Here is a 14977-nt window from a genome sequence, read left to right as displayed (position 1 = left end):
CCCGTCGTTTATTTTGGTGGTAGAATCAGCAATCAGGTATATCTACATATATGATTATTTAATTCATTTGAATTGTAGCGTTTATATTATAATAAAATAGTCTAATAATTCAAATGATTTTTCTGTAGATATTTCAATATTTACAGAAGGACAATCCATAATGGACTGAAATACGAACCTTGTACAAAGTTATTCCTCAAAGTCCGAAAAAGATATATGATACTATTCTTACCAAATTTATATTGATTTTGCTAAACTTATACTATTACTATATTTATTTCTTAACTTAAAAACCCTATTCTAATTTTTTTTTATTTTTAGGTATTTTTGAATGATTTTATACCTAAATTAGGTGTACCGCTCGGTATACGATAGGTACCGTACCGTACCGAGCGAAGCTTGAAACTTGATACAAAATTTCAATCCTTGAATGAAATAACCATTAAGCACCAAACAACTTTCCTAGTCAAGAACTTTAGTGCAACCAAAGCAAGCAGAGCTTGTATAGGGTAGGATTACAAACTCGCTCTTGCATTAGTGATTCTTCTTGTTGACTAACAGTGACAAAACTGAAGGGCAAAGAAGGATGGATAAGGCTTTTGAGTGTAGCCCCTAAGAAATTACTCACATGCATGAATCATACAATGATAAGATTAGAGATTCACCTTGTTTCCTACTAAACAAAAAGGACATTACAGTTGCCATCTACTAAAGCAACTTATTCCAAGTCACCATGAGGACTGAGTTGATCATGAGGTCTCATACAACAAATCCCCTGGTTTTTAAAATGTTTGATGCTGCAACATTTTTACCAGGGACAAGAGTACAGCCAAAATATGTTAAAATCTAGTAAATAAGGCCATTTTACCTAGAACTCAATGTTTAGGCCCAAAAATTTTCAACAACCAAGCTTCATTAGCCCAACATGACACTGGAGTCCAGAAAGACAAAATGCTCTGGTATCGCCAGGCAATGATTTTAATTCAATTAGCTTGCTACAACTCTGAGATTGCTGCATAAAGCAGGATCTCAATTAACTGATGTAGCATAGATTTTGGTAAAATACCCACAACTATATGTTTATTGACAGTTAACTGAAATCAGTATTTCTTTATTGCACATCACTTAAATGCATTTGGGGGTTCCACAATAAAGTTCTACAAATTGATTTAAAAAACTCACAAATACTCAAACTATCTACTTCAGAAACTTTGCTTCATGAACAATATTTTTATTATTGTGAAGATTAAGATCAACCATGATTTTTCAATAAAAAATGCCTAGTCTCTGCATGACCAACACTTGCCTCTCCAGTAAAAAATACAGGACGACATTCTGTTGCAGCTTTGATTGGATCAAATATGCTATCATATTCACCCCTTATTTTATGTGCAGACCATTGTGATGGAGCTCCCTACATCAAAAACAGGAACAAGCAACAAAAAAAAAATAAATTATAAAAACATGCATGAAGTTAATATGTTATAACATCTGGTCAACTAAAGAAACTCTTTTAGTTAGAGATAACCCTAGTCACCTGGCAGTAAATTGATTCATGCAAAAGAGCATAGAGTGGGTTTGTATCAAAGTCTATCCAGCTCTCAAACTGTCAGAAGGATACAAAGTCAATCATTGCAAATTGAGCAGCCTACCAGTACATTCTGACATAGAAAAGTCATTAATAATAGAAAAAACATGCAGAACTAAAAACAACACAAAATGATCCATGCACCACAGAAAGCTCCAAAGAATAACTATAGCTTTTTCTCCATTGCAGAGCTCATACACAAGAAAAATTAGTATAAGAAAAAAATGAGCATGCATTCAAATATATTATGCATTATGATAAAACAAACTGGAAAAAAGTGCAAAGAATGATATTTACAGCCTTCAAGAAATAGTAACTTATCCGCTTCCCCGTTCCTGGAACTAGTTCAGGATCCCAGACCCTTTCAAACCTGTAGTAAAAATACATTAAGCCCATGATATGAATGATAAGGTGTCAGAAGTTAAAACTAGATTGTTCCTTTACATGTAATGTAGACGTTCAAAACCACCACCAGAACCTAACCCTGCAAGTCCAAGAGTTTGCAATCCCCTTGGGGTTAAAATACCTCCAGATGGAAGAGACACCTATTCAGATATAAACTAATATGCTCTAGTTAAAGAAATATTAGGAAATCAAAAAGAGTAGAATTTAAATAATATGACTAACCCCTCCACCTTCAGCTTTGGCCAGATAATTTACAAGATCACAAATAACTTTAACATCTTGAGGAAACCGCTTATAGTACTTCTCATTTTGATGCACAACTTGTTCAAAACAGGCTCTGTATACAACATCTGCAGTGCAACCCTTTGCAATTGGTGGAATCCCACCAGTTAGGAGAACAGACTTTAGGCCTTCTGGAGCAAAACTCATATAGGTAACTGCACAGAAGCCACCGTAGCTCTACACCAGTAAATAATAAGCAGAGTCAATTAATCAAATGCAAATAACTGCAAAATGTATAAAACGTATCAAGTATTCATATCACATAGAGACATTTAGAAATTGAAAAACCAACTAGATATAAACTATAAATGATAGGTGAAGAAATGTACTAGATTTAGATTGTCAAGATCTCAGATTATAAAGTTCTACAAGAAGTCATATTTTGAATAAAGAGGTTGATCAAAATAGTATATTGAGTGTTAGTGTAGCAGAACTCTGGCATGTGAAATGCTCAAAGCTCTACAGAAACCATTATTGTTGACAACTGAACTTCGTAAAATCATGTAAAGATAAAAAATTACACCAAAATTTATTAAAGTTCTGCTAGATGACATTACCTTAGCATTACAGAGAGTAATATTTTCCACAGGTAGTGTTTTCAAAAAGCACTCGAGCAAGGAGAGACAAGGCCCAAGCACCCCGTAAAACCTCGGGGCGAGGTGTTTCAATGAAACGCCGCTTGGGCATTCACCTAAGCCCAGAAGTTGGGTGCCTCGGGCGAGTGCCTGAGACATATTGGGTCAGTTTCGAGCATGGGTTTGATTGGACGAGTAAGTTGGTTCAATCAACCCAACTAACGTAGTTACCTTAACCCTATGTCTGCCGCCATCAACAACCTCATCTGTCGCCGTTGAAAACCTTGTCCGCCACCATCGACAACCTCATCCGCTGTCGCTGCCTTCATCTGCCGATCATCCGCCATAGCAACTTCATTCATTTGCCGCTGCAGCTTAGTCCACCACTCTCACCTTCCTCCACAACCACTGGTTACTTCTGTTCTCAGTCCACTCTCCAGAATTGTTTAGCACTATATTGAAAACACTGTTTAGCATAGGTCTCCACGAGTAGATATCTATTTAGCATATTTCTGTTTAGCCACATATATCACATTGATATGACAACACTACTTAGAACATAACAATGATTAAAGAACACTGCTTAGTAATTAGCATCCACCTCAAATTTCACCCCTTTTGAAAACATTGCTAAGAACATAAAAATATACTTTAAGTAGGAACATCAATTGATATCTTTTCTTTTTTCCTACAAAACCAATGATTTAAAAAGCGCTAGGTGCCAAAAGGCACCAAGATCCCCAAATGCTCCAACGCTCGCTCGATTAAAACGAGACGCTCTGAAATATTAAAATATAAAAAAATATGCTACAACTGATAAATATGATTATATAAATAAAAATACGACATTGAATTTAAAAGATCTAAAGTACCAAGTCACATTATCCATCTTTTAAATATAGTTTGTAATACCGTACTGTACCGCTTGGTATGGACAGTACAGGCGGTACATATCGGTCCGATATGTACGACAGTACATATCGATCCGATAGAGGATCAGTATAGGCAGTACATGGGTACACCTTAGCAGATCATGTGTCAATACATTCGGTACAGCTCGATACGTACCGTACCATGCTGACAGCTGATCGATACACCAGTATGGTACGATATTCATAATCTTGCTTTTAATAACAAAAATGTCAGAAGACTCAAAACAATAATATTTTACATCAAATTTAATCATCATCATAATCAACATCGTCACTCTCAAACATATCATCATCTCTCTTCCTCTCATCCATCTTCATCAAAATATGTTACCTTCTCTCCGATAATGCCAAGAGATAAACTTGAGGCTTTTGAACTCATTTTTGCCTTCGTCATCTATCTTATATATATATCTGTAATTCTCTAATACCTATGGCTCTTGTCACATCTCCCCATGTCAAGCTGTCATCTTCAAATACAAACTCATCTTAGGCATCTTGTAAGTTCGAACCCATTTCCTCCACCAACCACTCATTTGAATAATCAATGTCTTGTAATGAGATTAAATCAATGTTATTTCACAAATCATGATGAGCCTTCAATGCTTGATTATACTTTATATAAACCAGATCATGTAATCGTCGATGCTCTAACTGATTTCTTCTCTTTGTGTAACTCTATCATGTCATATAATAAAAATATATTATACATCTATCTAAAAAAGAATAGATTAATTGAAACAAAAATATTCTGTGATCTTTACATGCTCAAAAACACTCCAATTTTACTCACAACCCATTGCACTATAAGTCAAACTAAGAATTTTGATAGTCAATTACTACAAGTTCGAGGTACAATTTCCAAATAGACTCCCCATTCAATTGAAAATTTTACTTTATTGTTAACAATAATATACTATACAAGAAATTAATTAATATAAATTTATAAATACTTGGGGATGTAGTTATCCTAAATCAAATTGCTATTGGAATTCCAAAAAGACCATCAGTATTCTTATATAAAGATAATTTATGTATTATCTTCTCTTGCACCTCAAGGATTAGAATCAATCTTGCAACGCACTTATATAACCCATTTATAACTTCTGCATCAAAATCAATAGAGGTGTTCTTATAAAAGAATCCTGGGTTCAGATAATATCCTACTACATGTAATGGACGATGAAGTTGACAATTTCATCTTTCATCAATTATTGCAAATATTTTCTTATACTTTTCTTCATTTCCATCAAAAAATTTTTGAATCGTCTCATTTGCTTAATCTATAGTCTCATAAAAATATCCTATTGGATGCTTCTTTTTATTATTTGCCAACCGAAGGACTTGAACAAAAGGGCCAATTACCTTTAATGTATAACCGAAGGACTTTGAACAAAAGGATTCTAAAAGGACGACATTAAAATGACATTATTGACCCTCTTACTTTTTGTTTCTTTTGGCCAATTGTTTATCGCACATTTATCCAAGGTAAATATGTTTCTTAGGTTATATTTTTGACAAGCTCTGTAATGTCAAGAAAGAAGAAGTAAATTGGGTGACACTACATCTCACTAATTCCTCGTTGCTTGTGAATTCCCTCATAATATTCAAAGCCCCAATATGATTATAAAGAAATTCAACGACAAATATTGCCTTTTCTAAAGTCTTTTTTATGTCAGGAATCTTTCTAATATCCTCCAACATTAAACAATTGCAAAATGTCGTACATGGAGTCCAATATAAATGGTCTTTTTTCTTTAAGTAATTTACCAAAGACAAAGGATAATAAAATTGATAAGACTTAAGAGTCATATAGTTCTTCCATTCAAATTAAAGATATAAAATAATTAAAAGATTAAAAAATTCAAAAGATAAATCTTGTCAGTTAACATATAGTCGCTTCCATTCTCGGTTATAACTTGGATAACATTTTGTACACTAATTTCTTCCACAAACTTATTAAGCAACTCATTTATCTTTTCTCTAGATTTCATAATAGATGATACATCTATTAACTTCACAAACATGATTCCTAAAGAACATTTGATCATAAAATTAACTATACTCCTATGTCTCCTATCGGTTCAAGCATCTGACATGATAGAGCAATCATACTTTACCCATGATTCTTTGTGGCCCTTTAATAAGTCATTTGTATAATCCAACTTTTTTTTTAATAATGGAACGCGTAATTTATAATAACTTTGAGATTTTAATCCTCCACCATATCTTCCAATAGCTTCAATCATCTCTTTAAAACTATCTCAATAACAAGTACTAAAGGGAAAGCCAACCTGATAAAAGTGAGCAATATGCTAAATTATTCTTCCCCTTATTTTCTTTCATAAGCATCACTTATATTTGTTTGTCTTAATTTTGCTCTTGCTTCCCTTATTATTTTTGTAATCCTAGTTACATATACCCTTCTTAACAACCATGGCTTCTTTTATTTTTCTATCATATATTATTTTCCCACTTCAATTGATACTTTCTGAATAGTCTTTATCTTCATCATCTCTAATATATTCAATATTATCCTCGAGTAAAATCTCATAGGATTTATTCCTTTGCATTTTTTTTAGTCATATAAGCCAGCAACTCTTCTCTTACGTTAGGTGGACACTTCTTGCATGTTGATGTATTCTTGAAATTATCTACTTGATGTTGCTTTGCACAAAAAATACCACATCTAGCAATCTTATCACAAAAGATGCAAGTAACTGCATTAGAATCTTTAGGATCCTTTAGATAATTGCATATCCAAGCAGGTTCCTTTCTTGAATTTTTTATGAATCTTCTGAATTGCTTTGTACACTTGCCATTAATCATGAAACCAAAGTATACAGTTTCGAATGATACCGCCCGGTACGAGCAGTATGTACCGGTTCGACAGTAAATCGATACGTGGAACGCTCGCTACCAGGCGCGATATATATATATACACACACACACACACACCGAACGATATACCGAGCGGTATATCACCCGGTATACAGTTCCGTACCATACCGAGAGAATGTCGAAACTTCGGTACGGTACAATATTTCAATCCTTGCTTGAAAACCTAATAACAATTTTAAATAAATAAAGATTTATAGTGTTAAAATCTAAATAAGGACTATTATATGATAACAATAGTTAACAATCTACTGTTAATAGTAATTAGAGGGGGAGAAAAGAGTTACCAACAATGGAAAGTGGGGAATAAAAGGGCAACGACGATGGAGGAACTTTCGGACGATGATAATGGCAGTGGAGGAAGCAAAGAACGATAGTAACGGCAGAGGAAACTTCGAATGATAGGAGCAATGACGGTGGAAGCTACGGACGACAACAACAATGACAGCGAAAGCTGCGGATGGCGATGTCGTGAGTAGAGGAATTTTCATATATGTCCATCGGTGGCAGAGGAAGCTGCGGTCCTCTTCCTCGACAGTGGAAGGAGCTGCACACAGAAGCAGCATCGATGGAGGGAACTATGCACGAAAGCTAGGCCGTCGAACCCATTCGTCGACGATAAAGAAGCGTCGGTCTTGTGCATTGATGATGGAGCCAGCAAGCAAGGAAGCATCGACAATAGAGGCAACAATTATGGGTTTTGCAAATATAGTAATAATATGTAGCTTAGTTGGTTCAATTAAATCAACTAGCTATTGTTCAACCAAACCATACTTAATAGTCTGGTTCGGTTGCTTCATTTGAATTGGGCGCTCGCCCGAGGTGCCCAAGAAGCACTTTACTAAAGTGTGCCGCTTGGTCAAGAGGTCTTAGGTGTTCGAGCCTTGCCTTGCCTCACTCGAGCACTCGGGCACCAAGTTAAACCCTCGTGCAAAACAACATCCTGATAGCCATTTCTATTATCCCTATAGATGAAAATTACTCTGATTTAATTATCGTATTAGGGCAAACAACATTCTATAGTTGTAGCGGGAGAGGAAGATGATGATAAGTTTGAGTAGTTGATTATGATGATCATTGAATTTGATGTTAAATTTCACTATTTTGACATTTTTATTATTAACAGATGGACAATGTAATTTAGGACTTTATATGATTTCAATTTGACATGTCATTTTTTATTTTTGTGATTATATTTATCAATCGTAATATATATTTTTTAATTTTTAATATTCAAGAGAGCCTCGCTTTGCTGAGGTGAACGCCTAGGTGAGTGCCTAACACCTCAGGCATTTTGGGGCCTTGACGCCTCCTATGTTTAAAAAGGCTATTCATAGGAGTTCTTGAACAACCACTCAAATTTAATAAGTCTCAAGAGAATTCTTGTATAGTTAGAACTATTGATGTAGAACAAGCAAGGAGTGCATATTCCACATTTGACTTCCATGTTATCAAGAACAAGTATAGTAGTTTTGATTTGTTTCTCTATCCAAAGAAACTAGTGTAGAAACTTAAGATTATGAAGATTGTCATTGCAAATGAAAGAAACAAAGAAAGAAAACTCTACTGTTGAAAAAGGAAATCATATCCTAAATAAGAATAAAATGTGACAATCACAAATTTGGTAGAGTTGATCTGCAGATTCGATGCGTAGTATGAAGATGCCAAGCACATCCATTCATATAACGTTGCTATCCTAACCTTGGAATGCATTCAATTTTGTCTTTCTCCCCATGGTTTTGAAATTCAGCAAAATTAACTTTCATGATATCTTATCACCAAGATGTTGCAGTGAGTGATCACAAAGAAAGTTGTCTGTACTTACCACATGAATGTAGATTACTACTGATAAATAATCATGATTGCATGTATCAGTCTTCCTTTTAGATATTACATCGATATTGATTATGATGGTTTAAACGCAAGGATTTATATTCATGTAATGCACATCTGTCTATCTAATGCAAATAGACCCCTCATCTCCTGTAAGAGTAAGAACACATACATTGCAATGGTGATTACACCATCACACCTCAGATTCTGGCATTGATGCATTTAAAAGTGGTAGTAATCTTCCATAATGCAACAACATAGAATGCAAAAGGTTGTCAAAAGAAAATTGGTGGGAAGATTGAGACCAGATGCCACAATGCAAGATTTAAAATGCTGCAGAACACTAACCATATTCAGATAATTTGCATGGAGCAGAAGGAAATCAAGAGAAGCTGTCTTAACCAGCACCAATGCTATATTTTATGCTTCCAGGATTCTAGGACTTCAAGAAAGTACATAAATTTCTTTCTTAAACTCACCAAGCTGTCTCCTTTTTTCCCAGTCCAATATAAACTTCCTAACCTTCCATTTATAAACAATGTGATAAGACCCCTAGGGTTTTATCATAGAAGAAAATGGAGAAAAGGGATGATCGCTTCAAGGGGATTAGCCTCCTTGATCACTTCGAGGGGATCGACCTCCTAGGGTTTATCAAAAGACTAGATAATATTTCATTGATTGTTGAAAAGAAACAGATATATCCCTCTTTATAAAGTTCCACTCAAGTCCACCAGGACTTGGACTCTTAATAATAAATAAATATTAAATAAACCCCTATCCGACTCTTACTGAACTAAACAAATTCAATAAACATTATTCAAAAGCTTAGAAAATAAAATGATCCTAATATTTCCTCCTCCTTTAAATCAACCTTGTCCTCAAGGTTGAGTAGCATCAAACTTAGGGAGCTTCTTTTTCAGCACTTCAGTCACATGGTCTGCGACGCATCACAACCCGTTGATCAAGTAAGTACGATCTGCACTTCTTGATAGTGTAAGCAATAGGCTGGCCTTTTTTAGTATAGTAGTCATTGCAGTCTTCTGGAGAACCCTCTCCATCCGATGACTAGTGGCAGTTGTGACCTTACTTCCACGTCTTCCTTTTAAGATCACCTGCTTTCCATTAATAAAAAACTTCATGATTAGTTTAAAAAAATTCCAAAAAACATCACCCAGGGTTGATAGTCATTTAATTCCAAGCACCACTTCGAAGTCTTCCAAGGGTAGCAAAAAGAAGTCCACAAGCAACTCTTAGCCATGTATAATCAATTTTATCTTCAAATATTTGCTATCACAAGTTAAAATCCGTCCATCAGCGACCTTTACTTCGAATTTGTCACAGCCTTCAATGTGGTAGGCCAATCTGTCAGCAACCTTACTATCCATAAAATTGTTTGTGTTACCAATATCAATCAAAACTGTAACATGCTGATGTTTCAAAATTCCTCCAACTTTCATAGTTTGTGGGTTAAAGTAGCCGGCTAATGCATGAATTGTATGTATGATAGGTCCAACATCTTCATCAGAATCTATACCTTCATGATCGGAGTCCACATTGTTAGCTTCTAGTTCCTCCCCAATTAGTTCAATCATCAGAAGTTGCCATTATTTATATCGATGCTCCCTACTCCACTTTTCATCACAATGCCAACACAAACCCTTCGCTGATCTTTCCTTGAGTTCTTCTCGGGTTAGTCTTCGGGTGTTAGGGTTCCGGCTAGGAATAGATGGGCGGGTGGCTTGCTGATCATCTGTTTGTTGTCACTTTTGTTTCGACGATTTTCCCTGCTAATTTTTTTCTCATGTAAACATGCAAATGATATTGCGGTTGTTATAGTACAGGGTTGGCGAGCTTTGTCTTCACACCGGATATCTGGATTAAGTCCTTTGATAAATGTACCTACCAGTTGTCGTTTGAATCAATCTATGGCTTGATTTGACAATTGTTCAAATCTACTATGATATTCTAATACTGTGGAAGTTTGACGAATTTTAGCGAGCTACCCATCAACAATCTCGTATTCAAATGGTCCAAAGCGAACAAGAAGTCCTCTCTTGAATTGCTCCCATGAGGGAACCCTGTGGTAGGTTTCGTATCAATCATACTATTGGATTGCATCTCCATCTAGTTGGATTGAAGCTATTTCTACCTTGGATTCTTTTGGAATTCTGTGAAAACGGAAAAATTTTCTGCCCTAAAGATCCAACTAGTCGGATCTTCATCTTCCCATCTTGGAAACTCCACCTTCATGCGGGGGTAGCTTGTGTCCTGTTCTTGGTTCATTTTTCCTGTGTCTCCAGATCGGTTCAATGTAAGACTTGAACTTTCATCTTGTTGAAACTTGTTGAAACCCTCCAATAGACATTTTTTAAAATCGTTAAGAGTTTCTTGTAGCCGGTTCTTAATTCTGGTTTCCAAGGCTTCTAATTGGGCTTTCACCGAGTTATCGGTAGCAATTGCGTAAGACTATATATTTGTAATCTCTAATTCATGTTTTTGGTGTCGAGTCAAGGGCATCAGTACTGCACTATTCGGTGCGACTGCTGTGAAGTTTGGCCTGGGGCAACGTTGGGGTAAGAGCGCTGCAGTCGCTGCGAGGAGGCGACGTCGACGTGAGGAGTGGTCTGTTGGTCGGGAACAGCGGCGGCAGCCCTTTCTCGCTCAAGCAGGATGGGGCGTAGCTGCCCTCATGCTGCTCTCGGCTAGGAGGCGTGCTGCTGAGGGCTGGGAGGCTACGTGCAGCTGTTGAGGGTTGGGTGGCTGCGGTTGGAGGGTGGCTATGATGGAATGAGGGGGAATGGTTGAGTGGTAGAAGATGTAGAGGATGGTGGATCTAGTGGTTGCGACTGCGACCCAAGGGGAGGCAACGAGAGTCATGGCTAGGAGGCGGGCGACGGTGGTCACTGGTTGGGAAGCACTGACGGTGGTGGTGGCAACCAGCGGCTGCGGCAGTAGAGGGACCGACGGCCGCAGTGACTGCGGTAGTTGCGATTGCCTTGCTTCACCTCTTTTCTTCCTTTCCTACTGCGGTGGCAACCGGTGGCTGTTGTGGATGCCGGTGGAGAAGGGGAAGCGATGGTGGCGCAGTTGGGAACAATGCTTTGTTTCTGCCGCTATGAGAAGGGAAGGTTGTTGCCGGGGTTGAGAGGCAACAGTGGCGGTGTGACTGGAGCAGCAAAGGGTCGGCGAGGGCGAAGAGTAGTAAAGGGTCACCAAATGTGGGTGGTCCACTAGCTGGGAATAGCAATGGCGGCCTTTTCTCGCTCAAGTGGGATAGGGTGCACGGTTGGAGGGCTGCTGCGGCGCAATGAGGGGGGGTGCTGGCCGGGAAGCAGCGGCGGTGGTGGTCGCTAGCCGGAAGCAGGGGAAGCAAGGGCGAAGCCTCGCTCAAGAAGGATGTGGTTGCGGCAGCCCTTTCTCGCTTCTCTTACTCTTTTTTTTTTTTTTTGATATGATGATAACTGCGATGAAGTGTTGTGAGAAATTGCAGCGAGAATGCCGAGGATCACTGCTCTGATACCAAATGATAAGACCCCTAGGGTTTTATTGTAGAAGAAGAGGGAGAAAAGGGATGATTGCTTCGAGAGGATCGGCCTCCTTGATCACTTTGAGGGGATCGACCTCCTTGGACTTGTCAAAAGACTAGATAATATTTCATTGATTGATGAAAAAAAACAGATACATCCCTATTTATAGAGTTCCACCCAGAATCCACTAGGACTTGGACTCTTAATAATAAATAATTATTAAATAAACTCCTATCCGGTTCTTACTGAACTAAACAAATTCAATAAACACTATTCAAAAGCTTAGAAAATAAAGGGATCCTAACACAATGTTAATCATCCAAATGTCATGTCCAAATAGGACATATAAAATTATATAGAAGATATTTTAAAATCTCAACTGCTCAATTATTTTAATAAGCTAGCTGATGTTCCTAATCATATGATTCTTAAGCAAATATATGTAGGACTCCAAAAAACAATTACAATGTGATCCTAAACAAATAAAAACTGAGTCAAAATAGATCTACGCCTAGACCCAAAATGATTCAATCAAATCTTAATTACAAATCCAAAGCTAACCTGCTAAATTTTAGCTTGACTCAAAACCCAACTCTATCACTATCAGTTAGTGGTGTTACTAACTGGCATGTGCCGTAGCATTTCTAGAAAAAAAAATTTCTTCAATCACTTCAATTAGGATTATGCAAATAATTAAGCAACCAGATTAAAATTTATGAAAGATAAATACTTCAGTACATGTTGCATCTTAAGAAGTGGTATAATAACATCAACCTGACTGATCATCCCATTCTCCTAAAAACTAATACAATGTCAATTATGTTCACAATAATAAATTAAAAAGTAAAGGATTAATGGGAGAATATATACTTGCCCTAGCACCGTCCAGGTTCCAGAATCTGGTACAAGACAGCTACGTAGAAATTCAGCATCTTTTATGATACTATCTGCCCGAAAATGTTGCAAGTACTCAACCAATTTTGTTGCAGACATGATTTGTGAAAGAGATGAGACTGTCAAAGGGGTTGATAAACCAGTTCCTCGCTGAGACAACAAACATACAAGATGAGAACTATAAAGTGAAACAAAGAATCTACAGAAGAATGAAATTCTTTGGGACTCAAGATCATGCCTGATCAAGCAAAACAACTCTATACTCTTCACATGCTCTCTTCAACCATCCACTAGCCTCAGTAGGCCGAGGACTCTCAAATCCAGGTCCACCTTGTAGGTACAATAAGTATGGCAGTTGTTCTTCTTCTTTCCCAACTGCAACATAAATGCATATTTCAAACTGGAGATGAATAAACATAATTTTTCAGACTTCAGACTTAAATAGCATATTTCAGGAAAGAGACCGGTGTTTACTAAATGGCCTATGTGTGGAGACCTCACAACAGCACCTAAGATTGGCCTGCCTCTTACCCTAAAGCCAAATCAGAAACTAAACCCTCCAAAATCGAGGAACGATTAATCAGCCAGATTTACTTCGAACCATTAACTGCATCGAATAATTAGCTGTTCTACATTTCTTGGACTTTACATTTCCAAAGCAAACCATTCCTGCACTCGAGCCAATCCCCTATTTCATGTTTAGGACGGCTAGCTATCGCTCAGGCAGAGTAACATTTGTATATCCTCTAGAAATTAAAATAACAATAGAACACGAGATGTAGTAGATTGGCATACGACCATTTATTAAAACCTAACTAGACAGAGAATTAAAGATCAAGACGAGCGGCTCGTAGATAATCTGGCACGGAAACATTACCAGCGACGACCTCGCGAGCGAAGACGGTGATGCTAGAGCCGGCAGCGGCGGAGTAATCGAGGGGGACGGTGAAGCGGTGGTCACGGAGGCTAAGATCTGGGACGGAGTACCAATCCCCGGCATCGTGCCGCTCAGGGGCAGCGACGGAGGCCACGGCCATCGAAGAGATCCGAGGTAGCGGGAGGCGGCAGGGGGAGGGAAGGCCGAGGCCGGGGGCGAGGGACAGAGCGCGGGCCGGCGGAGGTGCCAAGGACGGGATCGCTTTTCGTGGCGACGCGGAGAGGAGGAGGGGGAGGGTCGTTCGAGCCGACGCCGCCGCGCGCATCGAATCTAAAAGCAGGGTTGGCGATGAGATCATCAAGTTCGTCACCGCCGCTCGCGGAGCCAACGCGTCGCCCCGCCCACCGGATTTTGGATTCACGTAGCCCAATCCGTTTGCGTGTATAGGCCTACTTTCGTCACTCTACCTGTGTCGGAGCCCATGAGCGGTGCGCGACTCCTTATCCCACATTTATTACTCTTATCTCATGCCAAACATCTTAAATAAAATAAAATAATCATATATATATATATATATATATATATATATATATCACACTTGCAGAATTAGTGATCTTTATATTTATACAACTTGACAAAGGATATCGCAGAGTCAAATTTGATTCGAGATTGATACGAGAAGCGAATAGAAGTCAATGTAATTATCTACAAAACTTAAATTGGAAGCACAACTGACAAAGGTCTTTTTGATACTCAAGTTTATGTGCCAAAAAAACCTATCTAGAAGGCTTTTATAGGTAAAATACGTAACCACATGTATTTTTTCGATAGTTTCATCCGATCAATGATTTAGATGTGGAGTCAAATAATCAAAGTTTTTTTAAGTATAAAAAATATTAATGTATTAAATGATAATTAATCATATATTATATCACCGCTAGACTAATGTTTAAAATATAAACATATATTAAATAAGATTTTGTTAGTGTTTGTATATCACCAGACCAATGTTTTAGATATAAAATATATTAGACAAAATTTTTAGTTTTCAACCTTTGTTAAGTGAGTCTTGTACATTATCACAAAAAGTGAGTCTCGTACACTATCACAAAATAAATATTTAAGGCATGTCAAATATTAATGTTAGCCTCCTATACTGAATGTGCGTC

General features: G+C 37.5%; 1 protein-coding gene across 3 annotated transcripts in view; it reads right to left on the bottom strand.

Annotated features, from left to right (window-relative positions):
- The window catches only part of LOC135584847 (uncharacterized), a 28875-nt gene extending 14607 nt beyond the window's left edge, over nt 1-14268 (bottom strand). For 2 of the 3 annotated variants that reach the window (XR_010487951.1, XM_065113567.1), the window contains exons 1-8: nt 13809-14266; nt 13170-13306; nt 12908-13081; nt 2216-2452; nt 2033-2133; nt 1886-1958; nt 1538-1606; nt 1307-1414 (exon numbers count right to left, since the gene is read on the bottom strand). Coding sequence is in view for 2 of the 3 variants with exons in the window: in XM_065113567.1 (XP_064969639.1) it covers nt 1307-1414; nt 1538-1606; nt 1886-1958; nt 2033-2133; nt 2216-2452; nt 12908-13081; nt 13170-13306; nt 13809-14166 (1257 nt within the window). In the remaining variant the exon portion in view is untranslated. Of the gene's footprint in view, nt 1-1306; nt 1415-1537; nt 1607-1885; nt 1959-2032; nt 2134-2215; nt 2453-12907; nt 13082-13169; nt 13307-13808 lie in introns of all 3 variants that reach the window. The other variant, XM_065113568.1, reaches the window with a different exon arrangement.
- Between the last annotated feature and the right edge of the window lie 709 nt (nt 14269-14977).

The sequence above is a fragment of the Musa acuminata genome, chromosome BXJ2-6, assembly GCF_036884655.1.
Source record: "Musa acuminata AAA Group cultivar baxijiao chromosome BXJ2-6, Cavendish_Baxijiao_AAA, whole genome shotgun sequence".
NCBI classification, from domain to species: Eukaryota; Viridiplantae; Streptophyta; class Magnoliopsida; order Zingiberales; family Musaceae; genus Musa; species Musa acuminata.
The sequence above is the reverse complement of the archived record's forward strand: the minus strand, read 5'-3'. Positions and strand labels throughout refer to the sequence as shown.